General features: G+C 42.4%; 1 protein-coding gene across 2 annotated transcripts in view; it reads left to right on the top strand.

Moving 5' to 3' along the window:
- The window catches only part of LOC124619457, a 142,977-nt gene that overhangs the window by 46,345 nt on the left and 73,777 nt on the right, over positions 1–22,855 (top strand). Inside the window, exon 1 of one of the 2 annotated variants that reach the window (XM_047145855.1) lies at positions 14,316–14,727. The exons of the other annotated variant lie outside the window; for it this stretch is intronic. Coding sequence (XP_047001811.1) covers positions 14,335–14,727 — 393 coding nt within the window. The 5' untranslated portion in view covers positions 14,316–14,334. Of the gene's footprint in view, positions 1–14,315; positions 14,728–22,855 lie in introns of those variants that run through there. 2 annotated transcript variants of the gene reach the window in all.

Below are 22,855 nucleotides of genomic sequence, written 5' to 3' on the forward strand. Positions count from 1 at the left end.
GGTGTTCATTTCATTGTAATTTCTTTATATATGATGTTACAAACTCCATACTAATTTTCAATTTGCCAGCTATTTATAGCCCTTCGAAGAATTACATTATTTCACTGAAAACAAAATTCTGTAGTCACGTAGTAGATAAGAAAGTTTCGCATGTTAGCTATGTGGAAAAATACTCTCCACTTTCCATGCTATCATTTGTCAAAAAATCGTTTCGGTGTGTCGAACTGCATATGAGATCTAAATGATGACATGAAAATTTCACTTTCTCTCTCGTTTGCACAGACGATCAGAAGTAGGTCCACATTTTCTCAAGACCATCGATGATATAGATCTCATCACAAGTTTAAAGAAAAATTCAGTATGTTAGATCCATTTCGTACGCAGCAGTATGTGGAATGTGGACTGACAAGCACCAAACGCAAGTTCATAGCGACCCCTATTTTTCATTCCAAAGTATTCGAATTAGGCACAGGACATCACTAAATATAGAAATTTCACAATAGCTATTCTATCTATCGCTTGCGCCTTGTCTCACAGTGACGCATGGTCGGCCATGGTTAACCGGAGTTGGCATATTAATGTTAAGTGGTGGCCGGATGCCCTTCCTGCCGCCACCCCATTCCCCCCGGGATGGAATTAGTGCACCCCAGCTGTCTGCGTCTAGTGTAAATCGTGAAATAACGTGAATGTGTTTCAAATGTCTGCGAGCCGTGTAACTGAAGTGGGACGTGGGGACCAGCCCGGTATTCACCTAGTAGGATGTGGAAAACCGCCTAAAAACCACATCCAGGCTGGCCGGCACATCGGTCCTCGCCGTTAATCCGCCGGGCGGATCGATCTGGGGCTGGCGCGCCTACCAGAGTCCAGGAAGCAGCGCGTTAGCGCTCTCGGCTATCCTGGCGGGTATCACAATAGCTATTACCGTTACGAAATAACAGGCAGTTCATCACGAAGCTGGCGAATAGGGCAGTGAGATGAGTGAGAATAATTTTTTGTACCGAATAGATTCCTTTAAATCGTCTGAGAAAGGTTGCAGTGTAACCGGCGTGCGCACTCGTCCATTCCTACAAAATAGCAGAGACGAGCACAGAATGTGTCGTTCGTAAGGCTAAGTGCAGACTGATATGTATATAGCATCTGTGAAGTTACATGGCATGACGCACTCCCCACGTGCCGGCGGGTCCTGTGCATATTGAGACGCGTCGACTTCTTCGCCCACGTTGTTTAGCGACGCGCTGCGCAGACAGAATCGTAGCACACCCTGTAATCCATTTCAAACGATTTTACAGAAATTATTGGGTAAAAGTATTTTGTTCCTATATTACGTGTAACTTTATATGTCAGCTTCATGGTGAAGTCCCCATCATACTTATTGTGATATACGCATTTAAGTAAGACGCTACGCAAAATTCGAAAAGTTTGCAATGAAAAAATTGGGATCTGTGATTTTGCGTTTCGTGCATAATACATGATATGTTACTGCGTTTGAAATTCAGCTAAAATTATTTTCTTCAGTCTTGGAAGGAGGTCTCTATCTGTCTCCGATCTTGAGAAAATGGATCGTATGTACCGCTTTCACTTCCGATCGCAAGGGCGCGAGTACGAAATATTCAGAAAATCTCTCATATGTCCTAAACCGGTCGAGAATCGAAAAGAAATTTTGGCAAATGATAGCACGCAAGGTGCAAAGTGTTTTGCCAAATGTTTAACACACGGAACTATCTTATCTACGGCGATATAGCCGAGGCTATAGTTTTTGGTTTGGTTTTTCAATCCAGCACTGCAAACCAACGCAACGACGTTTCCGATAAGCTGCTTAATAGACACTTTGCTTAGATTTGTGTCTGAATAGTTATTGCAAGGTGAATTTGTGGATATTTTACTGCGTTTCGTCAAAAGAAGCACAATTAAATCTGTCAACAAGAGAAACGTAGCCGCTTTTTCAGTTGAGAAAAGGTTAACAATTCATACAAAAATAAATCACCAATTGTGTTGTAATTTGGGCAGAAATCCCATAACCGGGCGTGTTTTTAATAGCGAGCGACTGGACTGGAAACTTACCAAAGGACTTTCATCCCGTTCTTCATCTGAAAAATATAAATATAATGTGTTTTCCCTTCAGACAGAGTGATGCGCACATGCCAGACGTCGGTTACTCACCTACGACTTCCGAAACTGACAATGCGTGATTCGCGTTTATAGAGTTGTTATTAAGAAAAGTAAATAATTGATCCACTGCACAACACGATAGTCAGCGTAGTTTCAACAGCTAAGAAAAATTCGCGCAACAGGTCTGTGGAAGCTAGCCGTTTGTTCTTTGTGAGGGGAAGAGTTCACTTCGTTCAGGAAACATTTGTAAGGCTGCCTTTCTCAGCAACACGTTTCAGCAAATTAAGTATATCATATCACCACACTCTTCCAGGATACTGACACTTTCGAAACAATACCGACCTCGTTCTTCATTTATGTAGCCTGTTGTGTAATTAGTTTATTGATGCAAATACCGTGTATGTTACCACTGGAATACTTCTTCTCGCCACTACACACCAGTTGTAACATGTCACTCTTTGGAGTTTCTCGACTGTTTCCAGTATGCATGTAATATAATGCCTCTTATTACACCAATATCCAAGTAATCACAGCCAAACTTACATACGTAAGTTCTTGGACGCTTTTTACCAGGAGCCAAAGGGGATACACAAGGGGAAATTCCCACTTTTCGAATTTTTGTAACGTCGTACAGTTAGACGAGAATAATACACAGCACGTAGACAATCTTGTTTCACTGTGTAATATTTAATGATTTTGTAATATTCTTTACGATTTCACTACCCTCACGATCTGAAGACACAGTAGAGGCAGAAGATACAGTCTCAGTGGCTAATGTTTCACCAGCCATTGAACTGCCCATTGTTCTTGACAAAATAAAAATAACGAAAAAAAGTAAAACTATACGGATACAAATAAGTGTTAAATGTTATGTACTAACGGAAAAAGATCGAGAACTTAAAAGGCGAAAAATGAAACACTATTCTACGGAAATAAAGTTCAGCAGTAAAGACAGTATTTTTCTGCGTCGTGTCCCTGTTTGCGCGGTCCCACTTCGCGTGCTGCTTTGCACCGCGCATCACGCGCTATGCGCGTCTCAATTTACGCCTAGCATAATGGACGAAACTCACAGTTATGTAGGCAATAGGCAACGGACAACTACAAGTGCTCGCCTCTTCGCAACAGAGTACTGGATTCGTCCAGCGCTGAGATCGAGATGAACTGACTTCTCCGTGAAATCAGACAATTTTGCAGCACACATGTGCAACACAAGCAATTTTTTGAGGGCCAAGTTTTTTTTTTACTTTTTATCGGAAGCGAAACCAGTTTGCAGTTATTCCACTGTTATTCTAGCTCTTGAGAGTCGAAAGTGAAATACATCACTAGGTTATTTAAACATCCGCATCTACACCTACAGTCTGCAAGTCACCTTGTGGTGTATGGCGGAGGGTACCTTGCTTATCACTGTCGCTTCTTTCCTTTCCTGTTTCAGTCGCGAATGGTGCGCGGTAAGCACAGTTGTTGGTAAGCCTACATATGACTTCTAATGTAACCTTCGTGGTCTTTTCGCCATATACACGAAGAAGGACGCAACACATTGGTTGACTTTTCCATGAACGTACGCTCGCGGAATTTTAACAGTAAACCACTCCGTCAACGTCTCTCTTGTAGTGTTTGCCACTGGATTGGTTATGCACATCTGTGACGCCGTCCGCCCCTGGTAGCTGAGTGGTCAGCGCGACGGAATGTCATACCTACAGCGCGGCTTCGATTCCCAGCTGGGTCGGAGATTTTCTCCGCTCGGGGACTGGGTGTTGTGTTGTCCTTATCATCATCATTTCATCTCCATCGACACGCAACTCGCCGAAGTGGCGTCAACTCGAAAGACTTGCACCCGGCAAACGATCTACCCGACGGGAGTCCCTAGCCACACCGTATTTCCGTGGCGCCTTTGCACTTGCTAAATGAGCATGTAATGAAACATATGGATGTTCCCTTTCTGTCTTTTTCTTAGCATTCATTCCGTCTAGAAAGGGATCTGCTTTTTCAAGATTTCGCAAATTATATTTTAACTTTGTAGCCGGATACCTTCCAGATGCCGCAGTCGTGAAGGCAACCCAAGTTTAACGTCTGTCTGTGAATCGCTTTGTGTGTGTTAACGGTATTTTAGCTGTTTGTATATACACATAAAGCTTTGCGGATTATCCGCGACCTATTTCTCTCACTTTTTTCTTTTTTTTGTGCTGCTGAAATTTTTTTCTTTAACCCGGCGTTGGTCGCGATTGAGCGATAATCTTCCGTTACAACACGAGTGTAGTAAGCAATGTGCTGCCCGAACACTATAAACGCCGGACTGTAACTAGCGGTATATATTCATTGTTCTTTGGTGTTTGTTAAGTGCCTAACAATGGCTGAAAAGCGAAAACATGTTGAGTTAACGATACAGCAGAAACTGGAAATAATACACAAACTCTAAGAAGGCAATATTGGTACGCAAAATGTGGAACTGATGTACGGAGCGGGTGGAACTGCGATCCGTAATATTCGAAAAAAATGACAAAATAGTTCAATTTACTAGCAGTTCTGACTCATTTAAAGGTTTGTCAAAGCGGAAGGCTATGAAAATGTGTACATACGCAGAAATGGATAAAGCTAAGCTGAAACGGTTTGAACTGAAAGGAGCAGAATGTACACAAATGTTTATGAAGCTACGAAAGCCAATTTTTTGTATAATTAATTGAAATTTATTGAAACGCAGATTCTTAGTTCTTGCCTGAACATTATACAGATATCACAAAATTATAACTGCAAATAACATAGTGGTGTGTTTTCTTCTTCTTCTTTCGAATAACCCATCTGGAGGGTACGATGAATCAACTTTGGCCACTCTTACTTGTATTAGATTTCCGTAGTTTCCAAATTTCCTTCATCCTCTTAGAGTGTTGTTCCCTTTCTTCTTGAATCCACTTTTGTCTAGTTGTTTTCTTTCCCTAGTGAAATTCTGCCCTTTGAACTGCCTTTCTGAAATGTGTTCTGTTTTCTGTTGTGTCTGTTGTAATTCCAGCGTTTTCCATGTCCTTTTCAGTCTCTATGAACCATGCGGGCTTGGATTTATAGCTATTGAGTAATGTCAATATCCGCTTGGTTAGCCTCTTGTTATCCATTCTGAATATATGTCCAAAAAACTGTAGTCTTTTCTTCCTCATTACATCAGTTAGTTTTTCAGTTTTCAATATAGCTCTCTGTTTGGTCTTAACCTGTATTCAGCACGATCGTTTCTTTTAGCTCCCAGTATTTTCCTTAAAATTCTTCGTTCGACCTTCTCAAGTTTCTCAAGATCTCCATTTCTTGTTAGTTTAAGTGTTTCTGCCGCATACAGAGCTTCAGGTCTGGCCACTGTTTGGTAGTGTCTTAATTTCGTGTTCCAGGACAAGGATGTTTTGTTATAAACGTTTTTGATCATATGAAACTCTTCCCATTTTGTGCACTCTAATTTCTATAGCTGTCTTTTCTTTTGCATTGTATGTAATCCACTCTCCTAGGTATTTAAAGGAATCTGTTTTGTGTATTGTATTGTTGTCAACCGCAATATTTTGAGGAGCATCACAGATGTTTGTCATGAACTTTGTTTTTGCAAAGGATATTTGTAGTCCTACATTGGCTGCTTGTTTTTGCAGTTCTTTTATTTGGTTCAAATGGCTCTGAACACTATGGGACTTCTGAGGTCATCAGTCCCCTAGAACTTAGAACTACTTAAACCTAACGAACCTAAGGACATCACACACATCCACGCCCGAGGCAGGATTCGAACCTGCGACCGTAGCGGTCGCGCGGTTACGGACTGAAGCGCCTAGAACCCCTCGGCCACAACGGCCGGCCGGAAAAGCAGAAAGATGGAAAGAGTATATAGAGGGCCTATAAAAGGGCGATGCACTTGAGGACAATATTATGGAAATTGAAGAGGACGTAGGTGAAGATGAAATGGGAGATATGATACTGTGTGAAGAATTTGACAGAGCAATGAAAGACGTAGGTCGAAACGAGGCACCTGGAGTAGACAACATTCCATTAGAACTACTGATAGCCTCGTAAGAGCCAGATATGACGAAACTCTACCATCTGGTGAGCAAAGTGTATGAGATAGGTGATATATCCTCAGACTTCAAGAAGAATATAATAATTCCGATCCCAAAGAAAGCAGCTGTTGACAGGTGTGAAAATTACCGAACTATCCGTTTAATAAGTCACAGCTGAAAAATACCAACACGAATCCGTACAAACGAATGGAAAAACTGGTAGAATCTGACCTCGGGGAAGATAGGTTTGGATTCTGTAGAAATTTTGGAACACGCGAGGCAATACTGATCCTGTGACTTATCTTAGAAGATAGATTAAGGAAAGGAAAACCTACGTTTCTAGCATTTGTAGACTTAGAGAAAGCTTTTGACAATGTTGACTGGAATACTCTCTCTCAAATTCTGAAGGTGGCAGGGGTAAAAGACAGGGAGCGAAAGGCTATTTACAATTTGTACAGAAACCAGATGGCAGTTACAAGAGTCGAGGGGCACGGAAGGGAAGCAGTGGTTGAGAAGGGGCTGAGACAGTGTTGTAGCCTACCCGCCAACGTTATTCAATCTGAATATTAAGCAAGCAGTAAAGAAAACAAAAGAAAAATTCGGAGTAGGAATTAAAATCCAAGGAGAAGAAATGAAAACTTTGAGGTTTGTCGATGACATTATAATTCTGTCAGAGACAGCAAAGGACTTGGAAGAGCAGTTGAACAGAATGGACAGTGTCTTGAAAGGAGGATATAAGATGAACATCAACAAGAGTAAAACGAGGATAATGGAATGTAGTCGAATTGCTTCAGATGATGCTGAGGGAATTAAATTAGGAAATTAGACACGTACAGTAGTAGAGGAGTTTTGCTATTTGGGGAACAAAACATCTGATGATGCTCGAAGTAGAGAGGACAGGAAGTTCTTTCTGAGAGCATTTGTTTGGAATGTAGCCATGTACGGAAGTGAAACGTGGACAATAAATAGAAGGGAATAGAACCTTTCGAAATGTGGTGCTATAGAAGAATGCTGAAGATTAGCTGGGTCGATCACGTGAGTAACGAGGAGGAACTGAGCAGAATTGGGGAGAAGGGGAATTTGTGGCACAACTTGTCTACAAGAAGGGATCGATTGGTAGGACGTGTTCTGGGAGATCAAGGGATCACCAGTTTAGTACTGGAGGGCAGTGTGGAAGGTAAAAATCGTAGCGGGAGACCACGAGATGAATACAGTAACCAGATTCAGTAGGATGTAGGTTGCAGTAGTTACTCAGGGTGTCCGGACATTTGCCACGCCGGACATTTGCCACGGTTTTACCTGCTCCGAAGGGTTCGGTCCCTTGTCTCCCCTCCCCCTCCTCCTCCTCCTCCTGCTCACCCGCCCGCCCAGCTTGCTTTCGAAGTTCCTGCTCATTAGAAAGGTTACGCGTATCTTAAACAGAGGGAATCTAAAGAAGGTGTTGTTACATGGATGTTCTTACGACGAAAAGCGGATCATTGCAAGGGAAAGCTGCTTTCGAGGAACGGAGAAATGTTGAGCGTATTAGAACATCTCTCTGGACCACCTGACGATGCAGCTCTGAAAGTGAGAAAGCAAGTGGAAAGAGCGAAGAGAAGGTCTCGAGAAGAAACTACACAGTTATCGGAGATATACGCGGATGAAATGGGGAATCTACATAATAAAGTTTATGACTTTATTACAGTGATGCCTAATGCAGAATCTATGAAGAGAACCATGCGTCGTCGATGGAGTCAAGAGCGGGGCAACCAACAGGAGCCTAAGAACTCTTATGAAATTGATCTTCATGAAGATCTATTAAAAATGGGAGATGGCAGTAGTTTTCTTCTGGAAGACGATAGATTAGAGGTAAGAATAATGATTTTTAGAGGAAGCAAAGGAAAAGAAAGTTTAAAAACATGTTCCCATTTTTTTATGGATGGAACATTTAAGAGATGCAGCAAGCAGTTTGCACAGATCTACACTATACACGTAGACTTAGGAGGCCCGATTAAAGAAACAAACATTCTTCCTACTGTATTTGCACTGCTCCCTAATAAGAAGAAAGACACTTATGTTCGTCTGTTTCGTCTGATAAAACAGGCAGTCTCTGAGTGGTGTCCTAAACAAATAAAGATGGACTTTGAGGCAGCTGCGATATCGGCCATTCGTCAAGTTTTTCCCACGAGTGAAATAAATGGATTCTATTTCCATATGAAGAAGAGTTTATGGAGAACAACTCGAGTTCTCGGTCTAACTGAGGAGTACCGTCAGAACGAGGATTTAAAACTTCACGTCAGCATGTGTACAGCGCTGGCAGTTGTAAAACCGGACGACGTAAGCAATGGATGGATTGAGATTCATACAGAAGCTTCTGATAACGTAAGGTTCTCTCAATTTTTTGACTACTTTGTGGATAACTGGCTAGAGAATGAGGATATCGCAATAGAAATGTGGGACTGTTACGGAAAAAGGCACCGAACGACGAATGCTGTTGAAGGGTGGCACAACAAAATAAATAGTATTATTGGAAACCCTCACCCTAAAATCAACTATTTGGTGGAGTGCTTGAAAAAGGAAGCAGAGCTCACAAACTGCATGTACATGAAATTGGAAATGAATCTACAAGGTAAGAAGAGGAAAAAGATGTACTTGAAGCTGGACGACAGGATAGAGAGAATCATAAAGAATTATGAAGAGACTGGCAACATTACGCCTTGCTTGAAAGCCATCGCCCATATTCAGAAACTGGATTAAAATACGTTAAAAAATAATATATTAAAAACTATGAAGACCACCGAGTCCTCGCAGGTTGCTGACATAAAATTATTAAAACATTGAAGCAGCATTATCGGAGCTAATATTAAGTTGTAATTGTAAATAGAGTGTACATTAGTTCAGCGTGTTTAGGCTGATTTTACACACGCCAGAATAGTAGATATTCATTTATCATTTTCACGGTCCAAAGCCTGTGCAAAGTGTGATGCGAATCAGCCTTTAATGTAAAAATTAAAAAGTGTTTCAAGCCTCACAAAAGTATCCCTATTGTTGTCACTTTAAGATAACTTTTTTCTGCCTTCCAATATTATGGCCATACTATTAAATAATTGTGAGTTCTAAAATAATTTTATGAAGCTTCAGAATCGCAACTATCACCTAAAATATCATGGTTTGTTAAACTGATAGTATACGCTTTCGTAAAAGAAAATGGGAACTGAACCTTTGAATTGCACCTAAAATTGACATCCCAAAACTGATCTGATGCTAAGGTAGACAATTTTGGCACCTCAAATATTTTTATTTAAGTTTAGCTGCAAACATTTATAGTAGATGTAAATCTACTTAAGTACATTTAGATATAGTCCTTTAAAAATTAAAATTTCTTACTAAATTGTTGATTATCTTTAAACAGGTCAGTAAAAGCAAGGAGATTACTATTGAAAATTAATTGTTACTAAAGAAAATCAGAAACAAATGTATTAGACCTACTTTTCTTATACATTAGAGACTTCTTGAAAAGACATTTGATCATTCCCTCTGTCACTGACAGTGTAATTTCAGTTGCTTTGCAATACCAGGGATATCTACTTCTAAATTATGTTTGCAGCTGTTCTCATTTCGAATTCTGGAGTGTTTACTTCGTCTTCTTTGGTGGAGGAATTTCGGAAAATGCATTTACTAACTCCACTTTAGTGGCACTGTCATCAGTAACTTACCGTCGCTGTCGCGCAGTAAAGGTACTTACTGAGCCTTTCCGCTGGTTTACTAAACATGGGACCAGTATCTCTTTGGATTTTCTGACACATTTCTAGAGCGAGTTTCGTTGTGGAAACTATTAAATGCATCTCGCATTGAAATCCGCACCAAACTTCGAGCCCCAGTAAAACTTCACCAATCTTGGAGATTTTGCGTTCGTCTAAATTATACGTGCCTTTTGCGGTGCTCCTGCAACAGCTTTCTGTCGTGTTTTGTGTACCATGGGGGATCAGTTCCGTCTCTTATTAATTTATTTGGTATGAATATCTCGAGTGCTGTTGATACTATTTCTTTGAACTTAAGCCACATATGGTCTCCATTTACATAGTTTGGAAGGATTGGAGACTATCTCTTAGAAAGACGTCACCTGAATTTTTAGCTGGTTTTATAAATAGATATATTTCGGGTTTAGTTTTGTTACAGAAGTGAGCCTCTCTACGACTGCGTGTTCACTAATCCCTGTATCCGTCGTGATGCTCAGGATTATTTGTGGCTAAAAGAGGTCAAGTGTGTTTTCGTAACCATTTACAATTTGAATGGCCTCGTCAACTAATTGTTAAAAATAATTTTTAAAAAGCATTTAGAACAATTACGGAAGTTGTTTTCTATTTACAATAGGGTATGAAAATGTATTTTTGTCAACATGTGGAAGGTAGATTGACGTAACTGCCAACTATAATTGTATGAGCAGGGTACCTATTTGTGATGAGACTCAAGTTTTCTTATCTTTGAACTGTTCAGCAACTGTTTTATCTGAGACAGGGGGTCGGTAAAGGGAGCCAGTTATTAACTTATTCCGGTTGTCGAGTATAACCTCTGCCCATACTAAGTCACAGGAACTATTTGCTTCAAAGTCGATTGTGAGCTTACATTATTTTTCCTTAAGTTGTCCTTCTTGTTTCTGTTGTAGCGCACATAATTACAATTACGGCTTTTCCCTTCAGAACCTAATATGCTTTCTCTGTGACCCTGTAAATACCAGAGTAAACAATGTAGAACAACAACGTACGTTACAAGCGTAGCATTCTGTATTACTTCATTTCCTTATTTCTAACATTTTAAAATTGTAAGTCGACTTCAGATGACATGTCAATAATAGATGTTCTTATCTCTATTTAGTGAAGATGTTTCCAGTTGTTTTGAACATTGTCCCGCTACACTTTATTAACTAATGTTTTTACAGAGTAAATTAATATGGAGTATGTCGTTCTTTTTTTTCAAACAGTCACAAACCCATTTATTCTTTCCCTATTGTCTTTTGGGTATGCAGTTGTAGTAATTAAAGTAGGCACAAATGCAGTGTATACTTGGCAGAACTAATTACATACTGACATAATCGTTGGTATTGCTTTCGTCTCCCAAAAGTTATAAATATTTCGATTTCGGAAAAGAAGCTCTGTATTTGGCCAAGGTGTCGAAGAAGAAGGTCCCTTACGTACTGGTTGTATCGAATAAGATGTGGAGACGGCGTTTAGAAAGCGGACAGAGGTAGTTCGGGGAAGGGCGTCCCTTACCTGAGGGATCGCTACCTGGCGAAGGGGCAAGTGTGGCAAATGTCCGGCGTGCCAAATGTCCGGTGTGGCAAATGTCCGGCATTCGTTACTCAGAGATGGTGAAGCTTGCCCAGGATAGAGTAGCATGGAGAGCTGCAGCCAACCAGTCTCTGGACTGAAGACCACAACAACAACAATTGCGTAAGTGTTGCTGGTGAAAGATTTCGTGCCAGAAATGACTTCTCGATTGTGTCCTATAACTGTTTGTGTTGGGCGATCTGAGTGACCAAGTCATTCGCTCGAATTGTCCAGAATGTTCTTCAAACAAATCCCTAACAATTTTGACCCAATGACATGACATATTCTCATCCATAAAAATTCCATCGTTGAAAGGCTACAAATCGTCTCCAAGCAACTGGGCATAACCATTGTCGCTCAGTGATCAGTTCAGTTGGACCAGAGGACCCAGTCCATTCCATGTTACATTCGTTGTAAGTCTCACTTTGATTTCTGTGGCTATTTCGTGCAGTGTTGATCGTCCGTTCGTTAGCACTGACAACTCTACGCAGATGCTGCAGCTCTCGCTTGTTAACTATTGGCCGTCGGCCACTGCGTTGTCCATGGTTAGATGCAATGCATGGAACATGATATTCTCGCCACTCTCTTGACACTGCGGATCTCTGAATTTTGAATTCCACAACGATTTCCGAAATGGAATGTCCCATGCGTCTAGCCCAACTATTAATCCGCGTTCAGAGCCTGTTAATTCCAGTCTTGCGGCCATAATCATGGTGGAAACCTATTTACATGAGTCATCTGAGTACAAATGACAGCTTCGCCAAAGCAACGCTCTTTTATACATTGTTACGCATTACTACCTGCATCTGTATATGTGCATATCGCTATCCCTTGAATTTTTGTCACTTCCGTGTATGTAACAGCATCATCCGCGGAAAGTCCCATGGAGCTTCCATGTTATCCAGTAGGTCACGTATGATTTCAGAAAATATAGTTCCAAAGCGAAGAAGTCGTTCCCTATTACCACGTAGTGTGTACGGTCCATACCAAATAAAACTGGGGAGGGGGAGAGAGAGATATACTGAACGTATCGTATTAAAAAAAAAAATTGTGCGACACAAATGGTTTGTTTGACTCACAGCTGAGCGTCGGGTAGATTATGAAAAACGTGAACTATCTGACACCTGAAGATGGATGACAGTTATCTCGCGCATATGCGAGTCGATCGGAAAGAAACCAACGAGCGTCAGCGAACGACCATTTTCTCTGGTGTAAACGGCACGCGAGCATGAGCAAACAGAATTCCGACGTAAAAGAGGAAGATTTGGGTTCAACGTCCCGTCGACGTCGAGATCAGAGACGATCTTCGGTCATGTTCGATACGCATTCGCTGGAGCTCGCTCATGAACCGCCAGTTGATCTTTCAACGAACCACCAAATTAAGTTCGTGTGGTTTCCGTTTCGGTGTTCGCCTCCAGCACAGAAAACAAAATATTCGTCTGCTAATTTGCGCGGACTATTTTGCTATTGAAGCGAGTTGCGTGATCGGATTGGTTAGACAAGGATGTAATGTTGCCAACAGAAGAATGTAGATATCACAGGCGCTTTCTGCGATGCAAGAAATTCACGTTACAAAACATCAAACAAAAACAAACCTTTGATGTAAGCGCAAAGTGTCAACCGACATACTACGTGCAAGGTTTTGGAATGATGTTGAGGAACAGTGAAATTGTTTCTCAGTGAAAGCGTTTCATGCTTGGGTAAAAATTCAGACACTTATTAATCTATTTTTATTTTCATACGCGTCGTCAAAAGCAGCACAGAATACAGAATAATCCTATCTGTAGCCTCTCAGTTTTGCAGCACAGCCATAACTAATTTTGTAGCACAATCCACGACTGTGGTTGTATCAAGTGATTGCTGTGTGACGATTATTAGCACAAAAAACAGTAACGCAGCGTTTGTAGGGTTGACATGTAATGTTCGTTGTCTCGTATTCTCTTCCGTTCGATCTGGTGTAAACGCTTCTTTACACGTGCTAGCGCGTGGTATTTCAAAACTGACGAAACGTCTGCCATTCTCTACGGGGTAAACGAAGATCGATATGTTAAGTATGCCACGCTCCTCATTAGAGCTTTGCAAAATGTGGATGCGGACGTAAATACTCAATAGTCTCTCACGTCTAGCAAGAGGCCTTAATGAATCATAGCCTGAAGCTGTAGAGAAAGGGAAGTTGTGGAAACAGAAAATTCCGTCGATATCTATCCGTCATGGTATACAGCGAAGTAATAATAACAACTTTTCTGTTATCTGCATATTCTCGGTTTTTTTTTAAATTTAATCAGTAGACGCTTCATTATTTGTATTGGATCAATCCGCGCCATTAGTACAACACCAATGATTCCTTTGTAACCGTAAATAAGAACTACCTCTGTTTTTCACTGTTGAAATGCACATCTACCGTGTCCCATACAGTGCACCCACGAAGTATGGGAAATTCTGTTTTTACAAATAATCTGTGATGTTTGATCCTTCCTCTAGTGTTTTGAAATTATGAATTATCGCTCAGTTTTTTTTTTTTTAATTCTATGGAGCAGTATGCTGTGGTTACTTGGGTTTGAAACTGTTGAACAATCTTACTGTATCTGTTGGCTGCGTATTAAGTAATTTTAAGGACACGAAAATGAAAGAGGGCGAAGTCTGTCGCTACAGAGGAGAATTGGAATCTGTCGGACGAAAATAAGAAACGAAAAAAATTGCCAAAGCAATCACGCCACCAACTTTTAAAGAACTCGACTGACGAAAAGCATCTCCTCACTCGGGCTGTTTCCCTCTCGCTGTTCACTGTCAATACACAGCGCACGCAAGGTTAGAACGTGACGCATGCGCTGTTGCCGAGTTGCACCGAGTTGAATGCGCCGATTTGCAGTGACGCACGGGCCAGCGCACGTGAATACACGTCCATGCCTCTATCAGCTTGGCGTTCGCTCCACGACATGTCTGTGGAGGGAACTTTGCGTTTCATAGAGTCATACCATCGAAAGAATGTTTTGTGGGACGTTAATAATAAGTATTACAATAACAGGCAAGTGAGGATTAACGCTTTGAGTGAGTTAGGGAACGAATTTAATTTGAGTATTTCGGCTGTGAAAAATAAAATTAAAAGCCTCCGCTCGTATTTTGCCAAGACGCACCAGAAAGTGATGAAAAAGAAGAGTTCGGGAGAAGAAGAGTCGGCATGGTTCGGTTACAAGCCATTGCTGTTCATTTTGGACGGTGTAGGTACAAAGCAAACCAGTGACTCTGACGAGGAGGACACGACCGTAGAGACGGACATCTTCAGCGATACATTCGAAGTAAGTACCTCTCAGAATACTGACGTAATTTATTTTCGCTATTACTAGTGACACCACACATCTTGTTCAACGCCTCTTCAAAATAGTTAGAAAGACGAAGTAAAAAAAATCAAAAAGAATCTCTCAGTCTCTCACAGTAGAACGACAAACAGAGACAGCGCAGTATCTTGCATCAGAAATGTGTAGATATCATGTTACTTAGTCTGGTGATTCATCTCGACGATATAAACCTGTTGAGAACACCGATGGCTGCGGAACAACGTAGGGAAGCTAGGTACTTGGTTTGTGCTGTAGTCGGTAGATGGCATCACAATGTTGTGCCAGTCTCTCTAGTGCCAGTATAGGCTAGGCACGACACTGTGCAAGTCTGTAGCGTTTAAAAAGGCGGTGCTTATGACAGTGTGATCACATTATTTTTAAATTTCAAAGGCTGTGCTGTTCAGTCGAAAATCTGATGCATGTGCAGGTATTTCATAAAGAATTCCGGTGAGAGCAGCGCGTTGAAAGTGTCTCAGTAGAGGAGTTGCAAAAAGATAATGGGTTATTTTCCCCGTAGAGGTCATTCCGTCCCTCATAATGGTTGTGTTTGCCCACATTTGCATCTACATACATGCCATGCAAACCACTGAAGTGCAGGGCAGAGGATAATTAGCGTCATACATATTCAAGTCTCTTCCAATTCAACCGCGTTTTTAGCAAAAATCTCGGAATATTCTTGAAAGAGTTACTTCGAATTTTTACGGGATACCGCAATAAACGTTCGAATGGATATGGGCAACATTGTTATTAATATATGCGTATCGTTAATCCATCACTAACGAAGTTAACTTTGTTAAACGTTAAAGCGTTTCTTTACTGGAGATTTATCGGAAGTTAACCGTTAAATCGTAATAGTAAACTTTATGGCAAATGAGCGCGTGTATCAAACGCATTGCCATTGCTTAAATGAAAATGTTTTGGTTGGGGAAGTTAGGTAGGACGTCGAAGATAAAAACAGTTTAATCATTTAGTGTTAAAATTAGTTGCTTATCAATGTTAAATGCAGGTACAATCAAAATACTGGAGAATCAGATGTATCTGACATAAGGTGCGCATTTCCCTTCATGACCAACACCATGTTAAAGTTTTTATGCAAGAGCATGGCTCGTTTAGAAGACAAAATGTCGTTGCCACGGAAGAAAGTCGTTCAACTGCAGCATTCGAGGTTCATGGGGGTATTCTGTGTAATTAATAAATCGGTTCCCCTAGAAATTTGCAACACAGAATGAGTATTTTGATTTCAAATCGAACTGGACTATAATTTTTACAGATTTGTTACCAGCACGCTTTTCTTTACATTGAGTGACAGGGATAAAAAAATCTTCCTCTTCGTTGTTGCTGCTTCCGCCACGGCCACTTACAGTATCTCTTCTGTCCTGTGAACTTTCGGTGGGGGGGGGGGGGGGGTTGGGGAAGGAGACCAGACAGCGAGGTCATCGGTCTCGTCGGATTACGGAAGGATGGGGAAGGAAGTCGGCCGTGCCCTTTCAAATGAACCATCCCGGCATTTGCCTGGAGCGATTTAGGGAAATCACGGAAAACCTAAATCAGGATGGCCGGACGCGGGATTGAACCGTCGTCCTCCCGAATGCGAGTCCAGTGTCTAACCACTGCGCCACCTCACTCGGTGGTAACTTTCGATGGCTTCGTGCCTCAAAGAAGCCTTTTGTACAACTTTTCCCATTTGTTTTCTTACTACTTCCACTCGACTGTGACCATACATTTCCAGCTACATAAACGGGAAGTTGGATGAAAAGCCACAGCAGATTAGCGTTGTTCATCGTCTGGTAGAGGTCTTACCTTTTATCCATGCCACTGACCGGCGGAGGTTCGAGTCCTCCCTCGGGCATGGGTGTGTGTGTTTGTCCTTAGGATAATTTAGGTTAAGTAGTGTGTAAGCTTAGGGACTGATGACCTTAGCAGTTAAGTCCCATAAGATTTCACACACATTTGAACATGCCACTGAATTAGGCCTTGGCTGATGCTGTGCGACCCACAAGATCCATAGCCTTCATATTCTCCAATTTAAATACAGTTGCCGCAGTTGTTGGCAACTTGTACATCTCCTTGAATCTCATCAAGGACTCCAGCAACCGGTGCCAAAACCTGCAAACTAGTAATCATTTTACAGCATTCATAGATAAAAAAAGATATAGATTTATTTTTTTAAATTTACCTTCGCATACTCCTTCATTATGGTCACATCCTGATCATTGAAAGTTTGAATCTTTAGCTGAGTGTTAACTGTATGAAGAGCAGGTGCTTCTAATATTGCGTTAAGAACAACGATAGCGTCATAAGTAGGGTGCCACCTACACTCCTGGAAATGGAAAAAAGAACACATTGACACCGGTGTGTCAGACCCACCATACTTGCTCCGGACACTGCGAGAGGGCTGTACAAGCAATGATCACACGCACGGCACAGCGGACACACCAGGAACCGCGGTGTTGGCCGTCGAATGGCGCTAGCTGCGCAGCATTTGTGCACCGCCGCCGTCAGTGTCAGCCAGTTTGCCGTGGCATACGGAGCTCCATCGCAGTCTTTAACACTGGTAGCATGCCGCGACAGCGTGGACGTGAACCGTATGTGCAGTTGACGGACTTTGAGCGAGGGCGTATAGTGGGCATGCGGGAGGCCGGGTGGACGTACCGCCGAATTGCTCAACACGTGGGGCGTGAGGTCTCCACAGTACATCGATGTTGTCGCCAGTGGTCGGCGGAAGGTGCACGTGCCCGTCGACCTGGGACCGGACCGCAGCGACGCACGGATGCACGCCAAGACCGTAGGATCCTACGCAGTGCCGTAGGGGACCGCACCGCCACTTCCCAGCAAATTAGGGACACTGTTGCTCCTGGGGTATCGGCGAGGACCATTCGCAACCGTCTCCATGAAGCTGGGCTACGGTCCCGCACACCGTTAGGCCGTCTTCCGCTCACGCCCCAACATCGTGCAGCCCGCCTCCAGTGGTGTCGCGACAGGCGTGAATGGAGGGACGAATGGAGACGTGTCGTCTTCAGCGATGAGAGTCGCTTCTGCCTTGGTGCCAATGATGGTCGTATGCGTGTTTGGCGCCGTGCAGGTGAGCGCCACAATCAGGACTGCATACGACCGAGGCACACAGGGCCAACACCCGGCATCATGGTGTGGGGAGCGATCTCCTACGCTGGCCGTACACCACTGGTGATCGTCGAGGGGACACTGAATAGTGCACGGTACATCCAAACCGTCATCGAACCCATCGTTCTACCATTCCTAGACCGGCAAGGGAACTTGCTGTTCCAACAGGACAATGCACGTCCGCATGTATCCCGTGCCACCCAACGTGCTCTAGAAGGTGTAAGTCAACTACCCTGGTCAGCAAGATCTCCGGATCTGTCCCCCATTGAGCATGTTTGGGACTGGATGAAGCGTCGTCTCACGCGGTCTGCACGTCCAGCACGAACTCTGGTCCAACTGAGGCGCCAGGTGGAAATGGCATGGCAAGCCGTTCCACAGGACTACATCCAGCATCTCTACGATCGTCTGCATGGGAGAATAGCAGCCTGCATTGCTGCGAAAGGTGGATATACACTGTACTAGTGCCGACATTGTGCATGCTCTGTTGCCTGTGTCTATGTGCCTGTGGTTCTGTAGGTGTGATCATGTGATGTATCTGACCCCAGGAATGTGTCAATAAAGTTTCCCCTTCCTGGGACAATGAATTCACGGTGTTCTTATTTCAATTTCCAGGAGTGTATTTGTACTTGGAAGTACCGCGCTCCTGCCTGATTCAGCTATCTGCTGCCACCGTGCATCGTGAATGCTGATTGCAAAGAACACTTTCTCTGGCCATAGAATTTCCTAAGGGAGTTTTAAAACGAGTTATATTTTAGAGCAACATTTGCATCTTTGATTGCGATGAAGTTAAATGTATATGCAGCTCACATAGAGTGAAATGGTGAATTATTAAAGTTTTCCCGTGTGTTGTCATCGCCTACACTTAGCGGTCAACGGTCAGGTATGGAAAGTAGATTTTCTAGTGAAAATAAATTCCAACTCGTCATCGTCGGAGAACTGATTTAAAGTGTTGGCAATAGAATCATCAGTCCATATTGTGTGATGGCAGGTCTGGTAGTGTGTCGATCTCCGTACCAAGTTGCCCAAATGCCTTCTCAAAGCTACTGCCATTTTCGGTAGTAGTTCTACATGAAAAAATGAGATTCAGTTTAATTTTAGGTTTAATGATACTAACGAGAGAAAATCAGTAAAGTCCTTTTTTTAATTTCTTAGAACTCTCCAGCGACATAAACATACCTCAAAATGAAGAAGCACATATACAGTGCTGTATTACCTGATTTGCTTTGCACCATAAATTAAGAAAATAATCGTCTTTAACGATGTATTTTAGGAAACTGATAGCAGAAGATATTCTTTTACGAACATCAGTCATGTTTTTGTACATCTTTGGAAAAGTTCGAAACAAATGCATTTAACGTATTTTTTTATAAAATGGGAAAATTCGAATAACTTAATTTTTATATGTATTACTATATTAATTTTCAAATTTCTTTATATTATTTAACATAACGAAGTAAATGAAATTATTGGTCTTCTTAAACAACCAGTTCATTTTTTATATGTATGAAACTCAGTTGGATATCAGTCATGTCTGTGTCAGTACAACATATGAATGCCGAACTTTTAGTCGTTTGCACGCCAACACTGCACGCATTGTGGCTGTGTAGGGATCCAACCAGTGAAAAGATATGGCCAAATAACTTGTTGTGAAGTGGCCAGCAGTTAGCCATAGTTCCCAACCAATCGATTTTGCCAAGTACATCGAAATAATTTGAGACTCGTTAAACCACCTCGTTGTCGTGGGGGCTGTAAAAGGACTTGAGACGCAGTGATAAATCAAACATTACACTTAACAATCATCGCAACAAAATCGAAAATTATTTAATTTTACACCTCCAACGTGTCATATAATAACTAGACTGTTAAAATGATTTTCGTCTGTACATTATGATTTATACTGAAGAGTCAGAAGTACGGGGTATCACTTAATAACGTGTCTGACCTCCTTTTGCCTACGTAGTGCAGCAAAAGTCTTGTGCAGATATACTGAGTCATGTTGCCTGCATAGCCGTCCATGATTGCGTAAGTGTTGCCGGTGCAGAATTTTGTGCATAAACTGACAATTCGATTATGTCCCACAAATGTTCAAAGGGATTCATCCCGGTCGATAAGGGTGGCCAAATTATTCGCTCGAATTGTCCAGAATTCTGTTCAAACCAGATGGGAACAATTGTGGCCCGGTGACATGGCGCGTTTTCATCCATAAAAATTCCATCGTTGTTTGGGAACATGAAGTCCATTAATGGCTGCAAAATGTTCTCCAAGCAGCCGAACATAACAATTGCCAATCAAAGATCGGTTCAGATGAACCAGAGGAACCAATCCATACCATGTAAACACAGCCCACGCCATTATGGAGCCACCTTGTTGACATCTTGGGTCCAAGGTTTCGTAGCCGGCCGGTGTAGCCGAGCGGTTCTAGGCGCTTCAGTCTGGAACCGCACGACCGCTACGATCGCAGGTTCGAATCCTGCTTCGGGCATGGATGTGTGTGATGTCCTTAGGTTAGTTAGGTTTAAGTAGTTCTAAGTTCTAGGGGACTGATGACCTCAGATGTTAAGTCCCATAGTGCTCAGAGCCATTTGAACCAAAGTTTCGTGAGGCCTGCGGGCACTCTTACCAAATGAAATCGGGACTCATCTGACCAGACCACGGTCTTCCAGTCATCTAGGGTCCATCCGATATGGTCACGAGCCCTGGAGAGACGCCTCAAAATGTTCAAATGTATGTGAATTCCTAAGGGACCAATCTGTTGAGGTCATCGGTCCCTAGACTTACACACTACTTAAACCAACTTAAACTAACTTATGCTAAAAACAACACAAACACCCATGCCCGAGGGAGGACACGCGCACTCCGCGACATGACGCCCTAAACCGCGCGGCCGCTGCAGCCAATGTCACGCTGCGGTCACAGTAGCTCCGATACCGGAGGATTCTGCATACGACCGACATCGGCCAGAAGCGGCCGATCTTTTCAAATCTGTACGCCACTACGTGCGCGGTCACACTACATCTGATCGTATCTCCCGAATGTACAGGCAAATCAGTTTGTTTTCTTCGGTCAAATCGACCGACGTTCGCGCACACGAAATGAGCGTGAGAAACTGTTTAAGTTTAGTCCAAGAAAGAGTGAGTTTGTGACACCCTGAGAATGAAAGTATCACATTCGGGATATAGTTTGGAATCTATGGACTGAAATCGCCGGTTCATTCGAAACCTCAAATAGGTAAATCATTTGAAATTTTAGGCATGTTTTTATAACCTCAAAAACTGATTTGTTCAAATGAAAACTGTGGCATATCTTACATGCTTATAGCTAATGTACTGGATCGTTTTTGTGGTAGGTTGTTATTAGTTGTCTACAAATTATTATTACTGCTTACTGGCGTTTTAAGCGAGTAGGATAATGATTCTGTTAATTGGAAGTGGTTTGCAGATGTGGCGTACGGTATGTATTTCCACTTTTAAGTGCTTAAGGTTTTCAGATCTTATGGTACATTTTATGCTTGTCTTTCACTCGTGTGCTAAATGACAGTCATTGAAGGTTAACTGACGTGCGTCTGCACAACTTTAATCAAATGCAACGAAACAGAGAGCTTGTAACTTGCTTTTCAAAAATAAAAATAAAAAAAATGTTCAAATCTTATGGGACTTAACTGCTAAGGTCATCAGTCCCTAAGCTTACACACTACTTAACCTCAATTATCCTAAGGACAAACACACACACTCATGCCCGAGAGAGGACTCGAACCTCCGCCAGGATCAGCCGCACAGTCTGTGACTGCAGCGCCTAAGACCGCTCGGCTAATCCCGCGCGGCCCTAGCTTGCTTTTCAAGATCACCACGAATTATCTTGAGTATGTAACAGAATGTCTCCCGTCATCTCCAATATTTGTGAAACTTGTCTGGTTATTCCGATAACTGAGGACAATGTGTGTAGTACTCGCATGTTCTTTACGAGAAAGGAATACTCATTCGCTTGCATTTGGCGTATCTTTAATAGCAGAAGCCGCTATGCAGTACTCGTATCCAAGTACAGAGGCGTCGTGGTATCCACCCCACCCTAAGAAGTTAAAATAACCTACTTCATACATAGAATACATTCTAACCTAACCTCCTTAACCCTGACATTAACCGGCGAATGGGATCGGACACACAGCGAGCACGCTGTCGGCCAAAGTTATGCACGCTGTCGGCCGAAGTTATCGGGCGACCTCTGGCAATGGTGTCTGACGACTGTTGTCGGTGTCGCTGTGAAAGCAGCCTTAGCAAAGGCACTTCCGTCGGCCATCTGCTGCCATAGCCCATTAACGGAAAAATTTAACCGCTCTGTCCTAACGGATATGTTCGACGTACGTCCCACACGGATTTCTGCGGTTTTTGCTTGCATGCTAGCATTCACAACTCTACAAAACACTGCTGCTCTCTGTCGCTAAGTGAAAGCCGTCGGTCCTTGTGTTATTCATAGTGAGAGATAATGCTTGAAATTTGGCATTCTCGGCACACTGTTGACACTGTGGATCACAGAACACTGAATTCCCTAACGATTTCCGAAACTGAATGTCCCATGTGTCTAGTTACAGCTACAATTCTGCATTCAAAGTCTGTTAGTTCCCATCATGTGACCATGACCACGTTAGAAATCGTTTCACATGAATCACCTAAATAGAAATGACAGTTCCACTTTCCTTTTTCTTTTTTTTCTTTATTGACTTTAAACGCTTCATATGTGGCGGGCCGGCTGCAGCGTAGGCGCAGCTTTTCAGCCGAAAGACAGTACATAACAGGGAGACATTTAAAACAACATAAAGGAGGAAAGATGGCGAAACAGACATATAAAATGGGAAACATAATGGAAGACAGCGTAAAAAGGCAGTGACTGTAAAAATGGTGCTAAAAATCTAAAAAGCATATACAAAAAACCACACATTGTGACGGTTAAAAGAAACATGAGGCGAAGTACGGCC

Source organism: Schistocerca americana, chromosome 6 (genome assembly GCF_021461395.2).
Source record: "Schistocerca americana isolate TAMUIC-IGC-003095 chromosome 6, iqSchAmer2.1, whole genome shotgun sequence".
NCBI lineage: Eukaryota > Metazoa > Arthropoda > Insecta > Orthoptera > Acrididae > Schistocerca > Schistocerca americana.